This window comes from Diadema antillarum, unplaced genomic scaffold (assembly GCF_040938485.1).
Source record: "Diadema antillarum isolate AM-2024a unplaced genomic scaffold, OU_Dant_1.0 seq00002092_RagTag, whole genome shotgun sequence".
Classification (NCBI taxonomy): domain Eukaryota; kingdom Metazoa; phylum Echinodermata; class Echinoidea; order Diadematoida; family Diadematidae; genus Diadema; species Diadema antillarum.
This window is the reverse complement of record NW_027272736.1, coordinates 208470-229765: the sequence shown is the minus strand read 5'-3', so window position 1 is coordinate 229765 and position 21296 is coordinate 208470. Positions and strand designations below refer to the sequence as shown.

General features: G+C 37.5%; 1 protein-coding gene across 1 annotated transcript in view; it reads right to left on the bottom strand.

Annotated features, from left to right (window-relative positions):
* LOC139713895 (DENN domain-containing protein 2B-like) overlaps nt 1-21296 on the bottom strand; it is a 103079-nt gene that overhangs the window by 26518 nt on the left and 55265 nt on the right. The window contains exons 2-3 of the mRNA XM_071625617.1: nt 18413-18524; nt 505-689 (exon numbers count right to left, since the gene is read on the bottom strand). Of these exons, the coding sequence (XP_071481718.1) occupies nt 505-689; nt 18413-18524 (297 nt within the window). The remainder of the gene's footprint in view (nt 1-504; nt 690-18412; nt 18525-21296) is intronic.

Sequence of the window (21296 nt, the reverse complement as noted above, 5' to 3'; positions counted from 1 at the left end):
GTTGTTGTTGTTGCTTTTTTTTCAAACGGGTGTTAACCATCTTATACTTCCCATTTAAGGGGGTGTGCACATGCATGAAAACAACACATTACATTTAGTGGGTAGTTTCATGGTACTATACCATCATGTATTCCTTCTTGGATGTTGAAATGGTCCTAAAAAGACTATACCTAATCTTGGCACGTTGGCAAACGTGTTCTCAGACAATACTCACCAGAATGGAACCCACCCATCACTTCACCCGTTGAGGACAGGCTGGTTTTGCTACAACATGCATTTCCCATAAACGCCTGCCTGAGTATACTTGGGACTCATCCTCAAATCACAGAGACCTTGACAGAAAATAACATGTTATATCTCATGAAACACAGTGCATGATGTTACAAAATGCTTGACTTGTTGTTTTTAGCTAGAATGACTCTTTGTTTTCCCTAAGATCATTTGGATGTTTAAAAAATGGGGGCAAACTCTTTATTGAATATGTTAAATAATAATAATTCTTACCTCATACGGAAACCGCCTCATCTCGTACGGCTCGTATCTTCTCGTCTCTTCATTCATTTGTAGCGACACGATGACGGCGTATTCATAGAGCTTGGAGTACTGGGATGTCAGCCTGGGCTGCATCGTGCAGTAGACGGACGATCGTAGCCGCATGGCGCGTACTTGTGTCAGCCGCTTTTTGAGAACTGTAGCAAGAAAAAGGAGATTGAAGCGATTGATCAAATGTCACAGCATCATACTAATCAGACAGGAAGACATCTGCTACTCCTAGAATTAATGATGATAAATGAAGACACACACTCAGATACCTCTGTGAATAAAATTTCATTTGTAATTCAAATTTCTAAAAAATTGTATAGCAGGTGTATTAAAACATCTCACAAGTGGTCCATTCAGAGCCCAGGCACACAGTTCCCAGTGGGGTGTAAAGACACTCCCTCATGATTCCCAGGCAACACCCCTTGGTAAAAAAAAAATATATATATATACATTATATATATCTTTTTCATAAGCTTTACATATCAACAGTTTGTTCTGGACCTATTTCAATGCCACAACCAGCTCAGAAAGTGAAACAAAAGATAACATCTTTCAATTCCTAATCCCCTCACACACAGGCACAGAAACATGCTGACGAAAAAGAGGAATAGGACAGTTAAACAATCTGATGAGATGAGAAAGGAAGAATAAGACAAGGCATTGTAGAGAAAAAAAAAACACCAAGGAAAAGATGATAAAGCAAAGGAGAATATGGTTATGATAATGCTGGAAAAAAGAAAGGAGCAAAGCTAACTTTAGAAAAAAAAAAGTTGATAACAGATTAGAGAAGAATTCAGACAATGAAATATGCTATGTCACGGCTGATCGATACACATATTGCATCCAGCATAATCTGATATGCTGAAGATGAGTTAAGATGGGGTAGGGATGAATGTAATTACTGTCAAACGAAAGGAGCATTGTCACTTTCATTAAATGTAAGCAAAAGTGTCATCACGCCAGAACATCTTCACAATTTTGCTGACCATGGGGAGACAACAAGGCATGCGGGACGATGCGTGCAGCGACTGACGTCAAAGGGTGCTCCCGCTGCCCACCCCATTTCCTCCGCAAGGATACCATACCACAGGGAGTGACGTCATAGAAGGGAGAAACGATGAAAATAACAGGAAATTACGACTGGCTGTTTGCAGACTCTAGAATTGAGTCTCAGCCGAAGCTGACCAAATCATGGCCAACAGAATTCACTCATTAGCGATACTCACAGAAACAATAACTCATACGGAATGTTTGGATCTCAAATTCAGTTTTTTAACAAACTGAAACAAACTCTTGTCAGCTTCTATATATAGAAAAATTATGCAGTCACATATCCTGTCCCGTTGTGATGTGTAAGATTTGCTGCAAAGTGAGACCATGATACTACATAAGCTCCTTATTCTAATCATCCATGTCAATTCATGGTTTAGGCAATTGAACCCTTAAGGGCGGTGAGTTGGCTCAGTCCCTAGCGCATCTGCCTCACGATCACGCGGCCCAGGTTCGAACCCGAGTCTGGATTGAGCAATGTTGTGTGTAAGCATACCGTCCCCTCTAGCAAGAGGCAAAACACTCTGTCCCTCGGATAGGACATAAAATGGAGGTCCCGTGAATGAGAGAGTAACAACTCATGCACGTAAAAGATCCCGCTTCATTTATTAATCGCAAAGAGCAGGGTGTTTAACCCGGTGAAGTGTGGTCCCATCTCACATCCAACTGGACCCCATGGAAGACCAGCTTAACGTAGCTGAATAATGGGATATCCAGCCATATCTTCTCAGATGGAAATGAACAAACAAACAAACAAGTGCACTATGCTAAACTTGCTATTCCTTTCCTGCCGGCATTCTGTAATCCTGCAAACTCAACCTAGTTGTAGAGTTAGCAAGCCTACTCGGGTGTAGCAATGTGCCTCAGTCTTACAGAAAGGCCAACGTGACACAATAGGAATCAGATAATCTCTTACAAGTTGACAATAGTTCAGAGACACCTTTGTCAATGAGTAAACAAAGAACACTGGAATGCATACCAATAAGTGAATGAGGCAAAGATACTGTTTAAAATTTGGGAGCGGTGATTTGAAAAGTGTTCGAGATAGCATATCACATTTGTTGCATGCATAGGTCTGTTGTATCCCAACACATCCTTTATATTAAACTTTTGCAATAAAACCTAAAATGAAAGAAGATAAATCACTCTTTTTTTTCTCAATAAATTGTAAGTGTAGATGGTTTATGATTATTCTAGAAACAAATTTATTACAAGGAAAAGTAGAAATTACGCGGTGCGTAACATATGTCCCCGCCGGAAGTAGCATTTTGTAACAAAATGTGCAATATAGGTAAAAAATCAAGGTCAAAGGTCAAAGAAGTCAAAGGTCAAAATTCTGTGTAGAAGTTTTGAAGCCCTCACCTAGTGCCATCACATAAAGGAAATGGAATCGAAATTGGGTTAGAGATGGCGAAGGAGTAGCATTTTGTAGCCAATGTACAATATAGGTCAAAAATCAAGGTCAAAGGTCAAAGAAGACAAAGGTCAAAATTCTGTGTAGAAGTTTTGAAGCCCTCACCTAGTGCTATCACATAAAGCAAACGGAATCGAAATCGGGTTAGAAATGGCGCAGGAGTAGCATTCTGTAGCAAAATGCACAATATAGGTCAAAAATCAAGGTCAAAGGTCAAAGAAGTCAAAGGTCAAAATTCTGTGTAGAAGTTTTGAAGCCCTCAACTAGTGCCATCATATAAAGCAAATGGAATCGAAATCGGGTTAAAAATGGCGAAGGAGTAGCATTTCGTAGCAAAATGTACAATATAGGTAAAAAATCAAGGTCAAAGGTCAAAGAAGTCAAAGGTCAAAATTCTGTGTAGAAGTTTTGAAGCCCTCACCTAGTGCCATCACATAAAGCAAACGGAATCGAAATCGGGTTAGAAATGGCGAAGGAGTAGCATTTTGTAGCAAAATGTACAATATAGGTCAAAAAATCAAGGTCAAAGGTCAAAGAAGTCAAAGGTCAAAATTCTGTGTAGAAGTTTTGAAGCCCTCACCTAGTGCCATCACATAAAGCAAACGGAATCGAAATCGGGTTAGAAATGGCGAAGGAGTAGCATTTTGTAGCAAAATGTACAATATAGGTCAAAGGTCAAGGTCAAAGGTCACGACTGAAATTCTGTGTAGAAGTTTCAAAGCTCCCATGTAGTGCTATCATATAAAGCAAACAGAATCAAAATTGGCTCATAAATGACAGAGAAGTAGCAAATTGAAGATTTTGATCACACACGGACGCACACACGGACACACGGACACACGGACGGACAGACGGACGGACGGACACACGGACACACACACGTACGGAGCCCGTTTCATAGTCCCCTGCTCGAACTCGTTCGGCGGGGACAATAAATATTGTTCACATTTTGTATATTCAACAATACTTTACATCGATCACACTGATTAACATTTTTACATTGTTTCCATCCCCAACTCACATTTTAGGACTATTTTAAAACACTAATAAAGCTGGGTTTTTGTTTCATCTGCAAATGGGGAATAAATCCATCATTGCAAGGCATTCAAATTTACCCCAAAGTCTCAGTATTGGTGGTACTATAAAGCAGCTCACACTTGTCAAAGAAACTTTTGATGTAGATCACATTACATGCAGCAAACAAAACTGCAGTTCTACAGGTTGTACCATCGATAGGATTTAACTCTTTCAATTCCAAATGGTGACATGCTTATAAACAATGTCAATGGGATCTATCAACCCGTTGAGGACAGACACGCATTTCCCATAGACCCTTGCCTGAGTATACTCAGGAGTTGTCCTTAATGGGTTAAAGTCTGCAGGTACTATGGGGGTTAATTTCCAAACTCCAATTGGAGTTACATTGCAGTTCCAGTGTTATTTATAATAGCTCTTGTACACATGACATTGTTGCCATGAAGCCTCTGTTGTCTTTGCCTCAATAGATTAATTCGTAATGCCACTTTGCATATTACAGCAGAAAAGGTCATTTGTACCAACAGACACTTTTTAACCTGTTGAGTATACTCAGGCAGTTGTCTATGGGAAATGCATGTTGTAGCAAAATCAGTCCGTCCTAAACGGTTGAAGTCACTGAGAAAGTATCCGTGATGTGATGATTATTCATGTGATCTTATGATCCTTTGAAATGGATGCCTATTGAAATGTCAATTGATGGACTATTCTGGTCACCTGGTCTAAACGCAAGTTTATTTTTTCTTCGAAACAAATTCTATACATTGTATAATTCTATAGATTCCAAAGCAAACTCAAGAAGAAAAAAAAAAAATCGGCTTCAAGAGAATAATTCACAAAGTGGGTTTCATCATCTAAAATATACCTTCAGATCAGGAAAAGCACAGAAATACTTTATATCTCACAGAATTATGTCAAAGGGAATCATGCTACCCACTTTTGTCAAAAGGAAGAAAGGCAGCGCATGCACACATACATAAGTCCACAGCAATCCTGTCAATTAAAACATGGAATATAATACACAACAAAAAATATGATGATACTCACGAAATCCTGGCATTCTACGACCAGTCTACGCACAGACCAAAACGCTCAATGACATCCTGTATCAGCATTTCAGGGATCCCATAGAAAGCACTATCTATATCAGTGGTGATTTCCATGACATCACTTTCCACTATTTCCATGGTGATTTGACAAAAGTATTAATGAAAAACAAAGTGATGTCACTATTCCCGGTTTCATATACCCCACGTCATGCATAACCAAGCCTTGTTTTGTAGTCCAGTCAAAACATCGCGGGCGTCAACAATCTGACGTAGCACAACGTTTTTTGGTACTCCGATGGGAACAGTACACTCGTCCTTGTACAAATGAGACTAGTCAATTAAAGCCATTGGAGAGAGTGAAATAATTAAACCCTCCCTCATCCCCTGCCCCCCACCTCTTCCCCTTTCCCCTTCCCCCTGTATAAAAGGTCAATGAGGATCCTGCTATACGCACCACCAGCACACATGTAAAGTGGTAGTCCGTTATCGTATCACTAGCAGTACCGTCCTGTAATTGAGAGAAGGGGGTTCCAACGACACTGTGCTAATAATATTCAAGAGCTGCACCGCACACGAAATCTGTGTGTCCTGTTCTTTCTCACTAATCCCTTTACGTGGATGCCTGTGGCAAAACCTATTAATGGGGAACTGCTAATTGGTTTAAAGTTGACGCTAATTAGTGGGTCAAGTTAAAGGCCACATTGATGCCACTGACATACAGCATCCGGCCTACCATGTGTGCATATATACTTTACACCTGTTCATGTGCATTAATACACTTTCTCATCATTAATGGCTCGATCTAATCACATCGCTAGAGGTATTGGGATTTACACACCCCTGCATCAATTGCCTCCACATGTTTCTATGGATTTACAGAGAATCTTGGGGATTTATTAAGTCCTATTGCGCTAGAACTGCTTGTGATGTGTATTACCTCCAAAGCAAACTGTCACACCTGGGAGGAAATGGGTTTATAAGCAAGACAAACATAGCTTTACAGGAAGCAAATTGGCCTGAAAGAACAGACATTTCCCTATCTGCCATGAACAAACCGACACAGTCGTGAAATTGATCATTATCCTTAACCCTTTTTGTATCTTTGCCACATGCTTTGCAGACATACCAACATTGTATTAAAGGAGAAATCCAGTCCAAATACAAGTTAGTCTGATAAGAAAGAGTAATGAGTTCAACGGTATAATTTTGATCGAAATCAGATGAAAAATAAGGAAGTTGTGACATTTTGAAGTTTCGCTATTTTTAGGGGGAAACAGTTCTTCAACTTTAATACCTTATAGTTTGTACATAAAATTTTGAAATTTCCAGTTTTTCATTCATATGCAATTATGCCCTACGCTCAAATCCTTGTATATATCTACATGTAACTGATCACTATTCTGAAGTTATTTAGCCAGGAATAACATCATGTTTTAGACTGCAATGAAAGAAACATAGAATTTTCTCTGGATTTGTAATGCCTTGCTTAATACGCTACTCTAAATAGGACATAGAAGTGGTACTTTTGGGTAGTTTTTCTTCAGTTCTACTGAGGATGTAAGAAGCTAGGCAGCTTCAAGGCAGTCTGAGAATGACATTGAGAAAGAGGAGACTAGCCTCCCCATCATTTACCATTTGCAGATGAAACAAAAACCCAGCATTAGTGCTTTAAAATAGTTCCAGAATGTGAGTAAGGGATAGAAACAACCAATGTAAAAATTTGAATCTGTAAAATCAATGTATTGTTAAATGTACAAAATGTGAACAATAATAAGAATGCTTCCAGACTAAATCATCTGCAGTTATGGTTTATTAAGAAAGATACTAATATCTCCATATATTTTACGCTTTATTGCAAAAATCTTGTATGGTAGGATGTTTTGTGATACAACAGACCTACACATATGCAAGAAATGTGATATCTTGAACACTTTTTCATCACTGCTCCCAAAAGTAAACAAGACCTTTAAGTGTCGATCTGACCTGCGCTATGACATACCCATGGGCAAGTCTGCCGGTTATTACATAACGGTCCTTAAAAAAATAATTTGTCTGTGACATAATGCTACGAGTGACCCTCAGTATATGAAGACAGAAAGAGAACGAGAGAGAGCAAAAGAGAGGGAGAGAGAGCGCGAGGGAGCTGGAGAACGAAGGAGGCCATTTTTCCACGACATACTCACATTCACCAAGAAGCTGGCTTTGGTTTCTCCCTGCACACAACACTGCCCAATGCACCCCTTCCGCTTCAATTCCTACTGTCCCCGGCACATCATTATTCCTGACCTGGTCCCCGTTTCCTAATTCGGCGGCAAAAGACGTCAACTGATTACATCATCCCGGCGAAGAGCAAAGGTTCACCGACACTTCAAGCGCAAAGAAAGTTGAAAGCCATTTTCTTTTTGATCAACTCTTTCCCAAAAATATCACGGAAGGGGAGAGACAAAAATAATTCTGTACGCAGGACTGACATGAGTAACTTGCTCTCACTCGTTTTTTTTTTTTTTTTTCTCCCCTGCTCGGCTATTTCCTGAAGAAGTCTAGCCCCGCTAAACTCTTACGCAGTCATACCGGTACATGTCAAAGTTTGGGCAACTAGTCTCCTTCCCAGGCACTGTCTTGACATAAATATTCTCTCTAATTATGAAGCATATGGCCCTGTGCAAGTTTAAAGACTATAATAATCCCAACCAAAGCCTTATGAAGTAATACAAAAGAACTTTATTTTCAACTAGCTGTGAAGAAAGTCTGACCTCCAGAATGGAATTTGAAGGAAAATTAAGAAGACAAAAATGAATACACGCATGCTATTTATATTTGATTGTTAATTTCTAGAGACAGAATGCAGCATTGCACGATCTACCTACCGCCCACGAAGATGACCTCTGGGCAATGCCATCTCGAGCAGGGCTGCCCATCACACACTGGACGAGGCATGGCTGCCATGTGACTCACTCTGACCAGACTCCGGCCAATACACGATTTTTAGTGGACATCACACACACTGACATGTGGATTTCATAGACACATGGATTTGGTTGACACTACCGACCTAATGGCTACTAATACAATATAAGGCTCATGCTGCTGAAAATGAGTATCTTAAGCTAGGCTACAGGTTGCTGCACTGTGGACAAATGTATGCATAGATGTTGGCACTGCTACAAAGCTTACAACTATAATCAAAGCAGACTTTCAATATCAATACAGGGCTGTGCCTCACTAAAGCTTGGATTATGGCTGGATTATTTCTGCACAGATTCTGACATTACCGTCACCTGAACTTTCAAAATGAAAGCTTGCAGAATATTTTCCCCTTTTTGGTGACTGTGCCATCAGCGTCAAATTCAAGCAAGATATATATCAAACTGAGAAAATATTAAGAAAATGGATGAGAAATCGATAATCAAATTGGTGAAATTGATCTGCAATGATGTGCAGCTCAGTAACAGATTTTGATTAACTGATTTAATTGTCCAAGGAAAAAACTGAAGATAGCTGGGTAGCTTATAACAACCAAAGCAGACTCTAAAACTCAGACTGGTTTTCCTTTGCTACAGTTATGTGAACTGGGCATGCCCATGTGCGAGTCAAATTTAAAGGAGCACTGCTGTATTTCATAACCACATAGAATGCAATGACTGTGCAAGGTAGTAAAGCAAGAATTAGACAATCATTCTGACATGGAAAAAGAGCTAGCACTATGAAGATATTGCATGTACGCGTTGTTGAATAGTAAGATACTATTATACAAGAATATCATGGATGGAAAGGATATAGATTCAGAGCTTTGATTATCTACTGCATAAAGTCCCAAAGTAAACATTATTCTATGAAGTATCATCAGCTTCATGATCACCATATGAGAGTAAAAATTAATCCTTTAAGTGTTTTGAGTCGTAAACTGGCACAGAAAGCCCAATAGTGTTGTACACACTGTCCTGTCACATAATTACTATATCAATAAAGACTGAATTATTAAAAAATAAAGTCCCTGATGGGGAAAAGGATAGGCCTAAAACATGACAAATCTTGTCTGGTGTCAAGGTTGCTCCCTTATTTCAAGCAAAAATCACTCAGTCTATATCTCCTAGTATTCCCTTTGACAAATCAGTGGGTTGAAAACTATTTCATACTGAGCTAAATATCATTGCAGATCAAACTGAACAGATATAGATATCATTTCCCTATTTTTTCCTTTTAGTTTCATATTTATCTTGAATTTGACATTAAGGTAAAATCGACAAAAAAATCGGGAATAGATTTGACTAGATTTCACATAAGTCCAGGTGTCTTTAATAGACAAAGATATTTGTGGAGAATCAAAATCTCATGCCAAAGAGGGTGACTACATCTTTAACAAAGGAACCCCCTCATCAAGTTGGACTGCAGAGCTGCCTTTAGTCCCACCTATTCCTAAATGATGCTTCCTCCCCTGAGACCATGGCAACGTTACATCACAACTTGATGAGTGATGTTGAACATTCATGAGCTTGCAACAGCAGCATTCCATGACAAAAGTTCTTTAGGCCTTTTTTTTTTTTTTTGGTCTTTTCTACGTCATTCGGTTTCCTCTTTGTCAGTAAGGCGGAAAAGAGCCTTCTTTAAAAAGAACAGATTACACAGTATAAGAATTCCCTTTCATGCTTTTCATGTCTCACAGCGCTCATTATCATAGAAGACTAGCTACGCCAGAGACATAACATTGCAAATCGTAAACATTTTTGGCATGAAATTTACGCAAATTGATGCCAACAATCTTCTTCTTTTTGTTTTCTTATTTTGCCATACAAAACATTTGCAAATTACCACTGGCATTTAGTGCATTATTGTGCAGACTAAAAAAACTTTTGAGCACATGGCCCATTTGCAAAATGTTGGCTCCTTGCAAAATTCACCAGTTTTCATGCCAGGAAAAGTTTCTGGTTTTGACAGTATTGCATTCTGGACTGAGAAAATTGTAATTCAGTAATACGTCAGTACTTGTATCATTGACTATCTGTATTTGTATTCATAGCATCATATCTCGTATAAACTGTTTGAGTCATAAGCTACAATTGTTCATCATTAATGCCACCAATATCAGTTTTGTAGGACATCTGTAAATAGATCATATCACATAAATGTCACACTTATCCTTCCATCTTATATCTGACAAATGTGTGTGACTCATCTCTCTCAGTTGGAAATGCTTTTATAGAGAAGAGAGTAAAGATAGAGCAACATATGTCCCCTCTTCCAGAATCAATTTGCAGAAGTTTCAAATATCAGCTGAAATGATTAAACATTGAAAGGAATGAAGTCATGCTACATTATTTGCTGATAATTATATCATAAAACACAAATTCAATTTAACAATTTTAGGAAGTTTGGCTAAATCATTCTGACTCTTAGAACTTTATCTAGAGACAAAAAAAAAAAAAGAAATGTGAGTCAACTCAAACCTAAATCTTAGCATAAATATGAAAAAAAACATTAATATCAGTGTATAGCATATTACATTTCATATGCTGCCCTCTATTGCTTGAAAATTTTCAGCCCTTTATAAAATTACAGGAGTAGAAGGATAATAATACTTTAGAAATGTGTTTACTTTTAAAGGGATCATGCAATTTTCCTCAAGCTTTCACTCCTACATGTTTCCCTATCTCTATGCATTCTAAGAATCTAAATAATATATGTTGTGGAAAATCTTCAATCAATCATTTCAGCTTAAAAAAAAAAGGAGTGTGAGAAGAGTGGCATCAACCTTTAGTGTGCTTTTAAAGGGACTGTACAGTTACTGGTTGAGGTGAGGATTCAGCTTGTAACGTTTTAACAAGATATTTAGAAACCACTGTATGAAATGTTAAAGAGCATACAATTCTAAAGGGAATCAAAAGTTTATTCGATAAAATCGGTTTTGAAATGACTGAGACATCTAAAAACAAGGAAAAACAAAGAGATCCTTAAAAAAAGTTGTGGCCTGTCAATTTTATTAGGATCGCTTTTTGGATATCTCAGCCGTTTCAAGGCCAATTTTCATCAAGTAAACATTGAATCCTTCTTGAAATTACATGCTCTTTCATATTTCATAAGATTTTTCTCATTATCTCACCAAAAAAAATGTTATAAACCTGAATCCTCACTTCAACCAGTTCTGTACAATCCCTTTAAAGTCGATTGGCACAAAAAAAAAACACCCAAACAAACAAACAGACAGACATAGCACTATCGCCACTGTCCAAAGTCCCAGGCACAGAAAGGGTTAAAGTCTGTTATGACTAAGAGACAACAGATGCAGCTCACAGAAGTGTGCAAGGAGGCCACATTAATTGGAGCAAGTTTTGTTTGTGGCACACAGGGGCACCTTGTCAAGTACGCGAGGTGGGTGTGGTGTAGTGGGGTGGGGATGGAAAGAATGTATGTGTTTTACACTATCTAAATATGCATACACACAGACAGATAAAAACACACAAATGCATACACACAGATAGATGAAAACACAAAAACAAAACACACACATAATATATATGAACACTAACAAACTTGTAGTATACCATATATGTACAGCAAACACACACACACACATACACACATACAAAAAAAACCAAAAAACTTTGGATCAGGTCATGCGAGCATCGAACATTACACTAGACAGTCTGAATGTTCTCTTTTTTCCTTCAAAAGTTTTCAATATCAAAATGACATAGTACGGTAATGTCATTTTAGGTACACACAATCTCCAAGCATCCCTTACCCACAGAAAATGCTAATTCTTTTTGAGCGAAAAGAAGAACTGCCAGAATATTGATTTTATTCCTTCCACATTCTTCTCACTATTACGATAAACATGTCAGATTTTGCATCCTCCATTTTCTGGTGGAAAATGAAATATGAACTGAATTGAGTTGTATTGCTGGGTAACGCACATCTCAAAGGGGCTTTAAAGGGCGAGTCCACCAGATGGAATATTTGCGATTATCATAACTGGAAGAGACTGAAGTAACAGTAACATGCCGAAGAGGAGTGACAAAAAATGAAACAATGTGACAGGGGGAAAAAAAAATTCAAATAGTATTCACAGAATGCACTGTCAACTCACAACGAACCTAAAGTCAGCATTGCTGCTCTGTTTCGCACAGAGCAATGGTCAGTTTTATAGTGACCAATAATTTGTATCCACTGAATATCAAATTAGACAATTCATTTGACAAATGATACAGTTTTGGGTACCCCAGGGTACCGAACAGAAATAAGCCATTTTGATGCATTATTTCATCTTCTTTTTTTTTCTCAAGTGCCGCACCCTAGGTTATCAAAAATCAGTGTTTAACTGCACATCATACAAAAACAAGATGGCAATGCAGAACACACCGCCGTAACCCTGGGTATGATTGGTACAATGGGGCATGGCATGGTGCATCTTATAATAGAGATCTATACAGAAATTGACTCAGGAAACCAATGAGTTTCAGTGCCCCCTTTGCTCGCATATCAACTCTCCCTTACTGCAAGGGGATGGCTGTGTTTCTGCGCTCTTGCATGGAACAAGGCCAATATCTGCCATGCAAGGTGTCATTTCTGTGCCGTTCCTGACTATACTAAAGTTGTTCTCGCAACCATGATGTGCTTTTTGTTTACTTGATGTTGTTGTTGTTGTTCTCCCGTCTTTCTCTCTCTTTGTCTCTTCCTACCTCACAAGATTTTGACAAAGTTGTGAACAAAGCCTCTGAAAAGGTCAGAGTGGAAACACATCAAACTCGGAGACAAATCAGTCTGGCTTTCCCGCCAAGATTGTTCACATACTTTCCTGTACTTGGTTTTGTTTTCCTTTTTGTTCCTGGCTCTTTTTCATCATGATTTTGATAAAGGGTGATCTAAACCTGTTCAGAATGCCAAAGTGCACACAAGTTTAATCCAGACACTTACGGCTATATCTTCTCTTTCTTTAAGTGGAAATTCTTCTCTTGTATCAAGCAGACTTTACTTTATTTTACATTATACTTTTGAGAAAGTTCCGAAACCATGCAAATGTCATTAAAGATGCAATTGGGCCTTAAATGAAAATTAGTTTGTATTTTAGCGCCATGACTTGGAAGTAGAAAAGACACAAAGGCCCAGTCAAAGTGTCCCTCTGTGCAGAGAAGCTCTCAGTGCAAGAAGATTTTTTAAACATGAATCAAGTACTCCTAAAGAGGGCGCCATTTAATTTGGAGTGCACTTGGCATTGAACAAAACCCTTACCCAGCAAATATAACATTTATAATCAGAGAACTTTAATCTAGCAAAGGTCAGAAATTGCAATCATTTAACTAAAATGAATTTGGGAATACATGTATGACATCTATTTAAAGGGGTTTGGGGTAGGTCGATGATACTAAAAATAGAGAGTGTGGAGATATCATCTAAATAAGATATGAAGTGAATTTAATTTTGGGGGTTGTTTGTCTGAGGTTTTCCAGTTCCTGAAGGATTGCCACTCCTTGCCTTGTATTAATGACCAGGTTGGTCACATGGCAGTGAATTTCTACATCACATGTCAACCTTCAGGGAGTGGACAACTTCAACCCTGTGAGGACAAACTGATTTTACTACAACACACATTTCCCATAGACACCTGCCCGAGTACACTCCAGACTCGTCCTCTTCCAATGGGTTAAATATCAACTTTTAATAGAAACTGACTAGAAAGTTTCCACAGTTGATACCAGTGGCGGATCCACAGGGGGGTGCACCGGGTGCACTCCCCTCCCCCTCTTTATTTTTTGTTAAAACAAAAGAAAAAAGAAAAAAATGGGGAGGGGCACGTGCGCCCCTCTTTAATTTTTTTAAAAGGCACCTCCCCTTTACAGTATTCCTGGATCCGCCCCTGGATACCCTGGGATTCTTTGGATATGTGGGATTGCAGGAACCATTATGGTTGCGATGGTGACAGATTGAAGAAAACAAGAAGAAAAAAACAACAACATTATAAAAACCTTCTTGATATGCTGCATTTTGTTCATGGGGCTTGTGAAAAAGATGTTTGATATAAGGCAAACTTTAATGTGTTTCCCTCGGTTGACTCATTTCATCTATTTTGAGTCCTCTCATAAAACCAGGTTTTGAAAGTTTGTGTTGATTTTGTGATACTGTAAAATGAGTAATGTTCGCATGCATTTTAATTACATGAATTTCACAAGAGCCAAGATTCACTAAATTTAATTGCACATAAAAGTTTTTGTCTATACTATATGCATTGAATCTCAGAGGTAACTCGCAAAAATTTCATGCCACAAAAAAGGCCTCTTCTCCAATTTGTGAAAATTTCATGCCGCGAAAATATCTTGTTTTACAGTACATGATCACATACTTACATATTTTTGAATAATTTGTTCTATTTTCAGTGATTTTGAGAACTCTTTATCCACCCCTCATGCTGATCTTGTCTCACGGTAGAGCCGTGGGACGGGAAACAGACAGGTAGTCACTGTCTCCTAGCAACCAGACTCCGTCAGGTGACCCCGTGGACGGGAAGAAGGGTAAATTAACTGTAATAAGAGCCCAGGCCACACAGCTCCCACACATGTACCCTGTCTCACCAGCTTGGATTGATGTTCTCATGCATGATCTATGATCTCTCCATGTAAAAATCATTTCAGATTTGTTCAGGTTCTGATATTATGTGTATTGATCACAAGTCATTAACCCATTGAGGATGGGTTGATTTTGATACAACACATACATTGTATTTCCCACAGACCACAGACTAGAGTGAATTGCATTAAGAGAAGGGCTCTCCATGAATAGAATGTGGGTATAACAACTTTGACTATTTTACACTTTTGACCTCAAAGTACTTTGCATTATCCTGGCAAATCACATCACCTAGACCAGTTTCTTGGATGACCCTTTCGATGTATTGGAAGCAAATTTAAAGTGGTTGAAGATGAATTTTGAGTGCTTCTGTGAACTATATATTTTGTCTTAAAAGAGTATATGAATACCTGAATATAAAAACAACCCAAGTCCAAACTGGGCTATCATCTTTGGAGACCCTTTATGAAGTCATGCAAAGATAGATAATCAGTCAAATGAATGTTTTACATTTAGGTTTGTATAAATAGCATTTCACTAACTGGAAAAGCTAAGAACATTGTGAAATTAATTAATGATTTCTATTTTCTTCTAAATTTTCTGGAATGGACTTGGGTTGTTTTTATATTCTGGTATTCATATGTGTATTTCACTGTTATTTGGCAAGTTTTTCAATCACAAGATATATCCAATACCTTGAGCAGCTGATTATGTGTAAATTACGAGAACTGCATGTCAATATAGCTTCATCTCACTGTTTATCGCAAACCAACATCTGTAGTTTGCGGACACTCAAAACTCATTCAAGGTGAGGGCGGACATACTGAACGTAAATATGCAACATCATGTTAATGGTAAGCGGGTCACTCCACATCTCATGTAGCATGGGAAAATCATGATTCATCTATTTTCAGCAAAGACTTCATGGTAGCAGGAGATATACAATGCATATTAAAAATATATATAGGGGAAAATTGCAATAGAATTGAGCAATCAAACAAAACTTAAATATTTGTACTCCTCGTGTGGTAACCATTGTTCCAGCTCTGTTCTGAAAGGAGAAATTCTCCTTACAATTTACGATTTCAATATGAAACTGAAATTGTCACGAAAAATTACCCCATACACTACATATTGATATTCATAAAGCCTTGCACCCAAGCATTAAAAGTGATGTTTAATAGTGTTTATACAGCATTTTAGGTTTTTATAGGAACATCATTCCAAGGGTCCACTCAGTGCTTTATTTCTTTCTTTCTTTTAATACAAACTTCATCATATAACACTACTTTAAAAACATTAGAAGACAATGTGAACAACTGCTCTTCAGTGCATATTCAGGAGAGAAGGATTTTTCAAGGGGAAGATTATCTTTGCACATAAACATACAAAAATGACATGGATCTGTCAAGGCACCAGTGTGTCCAGAATGAATTGTAGAAGCACAAGTAGTTGTCCAATGGCTTTAATGATCAAAATAACAAAGATGATGATGATGATAATTACCATTACCAAGATCTCTACTATATCAAGATTTTGATCATAATGCTGATTTCAATTGTAAGTGTTTCAGTCACAAAATCATGACACTATCGCAGGACGAAAGTTTGACATGAGGACATGAAAATTCTTGGCTTCAAGAAAATCAGAAGAAATATTTTTCAGTTCATGAAGGATAATATGGGGGAACTGCAATATCATATTAAAGAAATAATGCTGTTGGGTGAGCACAAAAGAATAAATAAAAAGTGGAAAAATTAAGGCAAATTTAACACATCTTTCAAATAGGCCACTTAATTTCCCACAGCACAGGAATTTCGTTCCTCTCTCATAAAAAAAAAAAAAATGCCTTAGTTTCCTCGCAGGAGGAAAAAACAATTCACGGTGAGCCATATCTGATGTCTAGCCCTTCCACGCATGATTTAGGGTTCCTGGCCCGTAGTCTTGGTTACTAGCTTATCACTCATTAATTTTTTTCTTCCTCATAGCTATTTTTACTTTTCTGCTGCACTGCTGCAGTTCTTTGTTCATTACTTTAGTTAAAGGGGATAGGTTAACCTGCACATAAAAGGATCAACCAAGTACCAGATCAAGGTACCTTAATCATTGACGTCTAATAATTACTTTCAAAAAGAAGCAAAAAAAAAAAGACATTCATAAAGGATAATGACAGGCCTCTTGTACTCTAGTTATAAACTACACTGTGCCCAAAATTTGGCACCCTCTTGAATCATTTCGAATGGCCTTTTGAAACACTGATCCCCTGTCTATCTAGATATACACTGCTTGAGCGGACTGCTCAGATTTGCCCAAGCAGGCCCTGATCGGCTCCATTCTCATGGTAGTCAAGTTCCCCAACAATAAACAATGAACATTTTCAAATACCACGTCTGCACTTAAATATGAACATTGCTGGCTCATTTTAAATTCTTGCCTGCCTTGTCTCACATGTTATATGTATGGTGGGCATAGGTCTTATATTGACATGTAACATATTATGCCTTTGTGCTTAAAACCTACACACGTCATGAGATGGGTAAACTACTGCCCTACTGTAAATTGTGCCATGTCTGTCATTGGTGGCTAGTCACATTGACTAGTTTGTTTACTTCATGTTTACGGGCAATGACCTGTAGTAATTAACTTCCGGGTCAGCAAAAAACAGCTTCTCGAAACCCAGAGCATTTGTACTACAGCCAAGCCACTTCAAGGCAGCTGTAGGAGGCTCTGCAACCATCCCATAAAAGTAGGTGGCTCTAAAATACAGGCTGTATTCTGTATTCTCTTCCTTTAGTGAGGTGAAAAGCTGCTTGAGGAGGCTAATTCAGAAACTAGCTTTTGCTTAGTATAAATGGAGTGTCGGTAAAGCTTGCAGGGACTGCCGGATTATTGGTAGAGGAAATGTCTTGCAAGAATGAGATCATCCAGTGTACAAGGAAGTTAACACCATACAGGAGGGTTATGACCACACCCAAGCAGCCAAACTAAACCTCAAGGGGTTCGGAAGATTACGTGATTGAACTCAGCTCACTACGGTTGCTAACCGAGGTTTACATAAACAAGTCAGTGACGACAGTTTTGACAAGACAATCAACCGCAGTCATCACAACGCTGGAAGTCTGAACACTCCCTCCATGAAAAATGAGGTTGGCCAAATCCATCTTAAACCCTTACGAACCTTTTGATATGACCAGGCATATCCTCCTTACTTTCACTGCACACTGGGACATGATGGATAATGTGCAAAGTTAATGAAGGTGTCAAAATCTTGCAGTGAAAGGGTTAACAATATCCAGAGTTGTCCAACTCACCAGAGAAGTAACCACACTTATTCATTTCAATGCACTACTTTATAAGAAATACAGTGTGTATATATTTCGAAAGCAAAATATTTGGTGATTCCAAAATTGCATGATTTTTTGAGTGGTTATAATTTCATGACTGAGAACCAAGGTGACAGAAAGAGAATTACTATCACCTCTTTTCAAGAGAAAGCTTCACAATCTTTTACCTTTTAACGAAACACACTGGATTTTATCTATAGCAGCCAATCATTTCAAGTCTAAGTAAAACAGCAAATATCACTCAACACGTAAAAAATTAAGAAAATAGAAATATACGGCGCATACAGTAATCAATATACCTGAAGGATCACTGCCTTCATAACATTATTAGTTTCTTGTGAGATGCACATAAAGCATGGGTAAATGAAAATCAGTGGAAAGTATGGCTGGGATTAAATTCCACACGTTTGACCTCTCACCTTGCTCATTGACCTCTGTATCACTTCCTTCGGAGGTCACCGAGATTCGGTCATCTTCCGTCTTCTGATGGTGATGCTTACGTCGGAATGCATCGTTGATCTTCCTCCGCATCTGTGATTAAGATGAGATACAAGGATTGTGGATAGCGTTTTGACCAATAAATTGGGGAGGGGGGAATTTGCAGCAGAACTAATCATTTTGTCATCCTCAAATTCGCAACTCTGAATTTGATTTCACTGCTTAGGCTAAATTGGAGAAAGATTTGAATATGCAGAACTACAAATCCATTGGATTTGCACAAGAATCATAAGAAATCTGAAAAAAAAAATGAAACTGGAGCAATGAAAATTTAACTTTGAAATCACTGACTGTGTGGCCAATCTATGAATTAGCTCTTCAGATACAGCAATTTCGAGGTCATTGAAAGTGCTGGCTGTAACCATAACAAACCAGTGCAATTTCAGTAATTCAATGAAAAATAAAAGACATATGTGAACAACAGGCTCAAAAGAGAGATATATTCTTATTCTATTCAATACATGGTAAACAGATACAATGAAAAAATGACAGAAAAAAAAACAAAGAAAATACAATGGGTTACAGATCTGTTAACTAACTGCATAAAAACTTTCATTTTCTGTATTTTCATTGTCATTGGTTTCATTGTTAATTCTATTCTGTTTGTAGTGTGTTTTCATGTTCTGAGGGGGATCACTGGTGATAAAAAAAAACAGCCATAAAAATTAGGGGATTTTTTTTTCTTTACATTTGAAGAGTTTGTTCGCAAAAACCGATAAGTGCATTTTTGAAGATTTTGAAGTACGGTCTCTGTCATAAAGTACAAAATAATACCTTTTGAATGATATATCAATTGGTCACTACATATAAAGGTACATTTTTGAAGTTATGGTCAAAAGAAGCAAATATTTTCTTATTATTCTTTTTATTTTTCTTGACCTTTAATCGCAAATATCTCCATTTGGCAAATATGGACTTATCGGTTTTTGCGGACAAACTCTTCATTTGTTTGTTTGGTAGTTCTTTATGATTCAAAGAGATGCTGTAAGAACACAACTGATCTCCATGAAGAGAGTGAGAACATGCGACATGATTTTGCTATAATGGCCCACATAGAGCAAACAGTATTTGCTCTATCTTAATGTGATATCTTTTGGTAAGAAATGATACAAGTTTGTAGGTACAAATAATAGCATCACTTAAAGGCATGATTTGCTATTTGCAGATGAAACAAAAACCCTGCATTAGTGCTTCAAAATACTTCTAAATTTTGAGTTAGGGATAGAGACAACCAATGTATAAATTTGAACCAGTAGAACCGATGCTATTGAAGTATTGTTGAATTTACAAAATGTGAATAATAGTTATAATAAAAATGTTTCCAGACTAAACCGTCTACAGTTATGGTTTAATGAGAAAAATAGTGATACCTCCTTATGCTTTAGGCTTTCTTGCAAAAATGTTATATGGTAGGATGTTTTGTGATACAACTGACCTACACATATGCATTAAAAGTGATATCTTGAACATTTTTTAAATCACTGCTCCCAAAGGTAAACAGGACCTTTAATGAAGGAAAGATATCATTCAGAGGGGTGAAGGTTCAGGTGTGATTTTCTTCAATTTGTCTCCCTCTACAAATTCAATTTGTTAAGTTACATATCAGCAGTTGCGATCTTAACCAATTTAATTTGTAGAAGGAAACAAACTAAAGAAACTCACACCTGAATGTGTATAACACATGTGGTTTAAATGATGCAACATACATTGTACATGTAACAAGGTCCAACAAAGGGGAAGTCACCTGGTCATAGAGAATGTTTGTTGTATTAAAGTGTGTGGTGATCACTCTGATCATGTGACATGGTCACATGATAGATCATGTGATATGAACTTTCCCACCTGGACTGAGGGCTATTAACACAACCAACAGGGACATCTGCTATGACACTATGCAAACATTCAAGTTGTATCCACTTAAACTCACACAGGAAATGGGTGATAATGAGAGATAAGAGTTCAAGAAATGAGGTCTAGAGTAGATAACCTTCTAGAATACTTCTCTTCTCCCTCACACTCTTCCTCTCTCTCTCTCTCTCTCTCTCTCTCATTCTCTCTCTCCTGAGGAAGTATTAAAATGCCAAGAAGTTGTAATGACGTCATGCATATCTAGTGTACATGCAGAATTTCTACTCTTAAAAAATCAAATTTTAGATTAAAAAAATAAAAGATATCAAAAAAAAAAACAAATAAAAAAGTTAAATTCAAAATGGTTCATCACTAGCCCATGTGGATTTGAAAATATGATAAAATTTCAAATAGTTATACTTGGATACTAAAATATCCAGAAATAATTTCAAAAATGTTTGAGTCATTTGCAGGTAAATATGTTGATAATTAAAGTGGACATGACTGAGGCCTAGTATATAAATATACATAGGAAACCTAAAAATACTTTGTGTCTCCAATTCATGACCTACATGCTATATTTTGTCAGACGATCAATGATTTCAAAAAAGAAAATTCTCGTCCCATCAACATGGGAAAGATGAAGGTCGGAAGTTATATTAACACTTCCCCAGTGACTCAAAGTCAGAGAAAATGAAGAATACACCAGTCAGACTTGAAGGAAGGGAGAAAAGTCAAACCACAAGGACCGATCATCTCCTAGAAGGCTTTTGAACTATTTATGTATCTCAAAGCATGAGAGTGCAAAACCATACAATGTTCACAATACTGTAACAACCAGACATTTTTGTGAGTGTCATGAGGAACTAAGATTTGTGAAAATTAGAATGCACTCAAAAAAGTTCTTGTCTACTCTATAAATATACATTAAATGCCAGTAATGCACAAAAAATCATA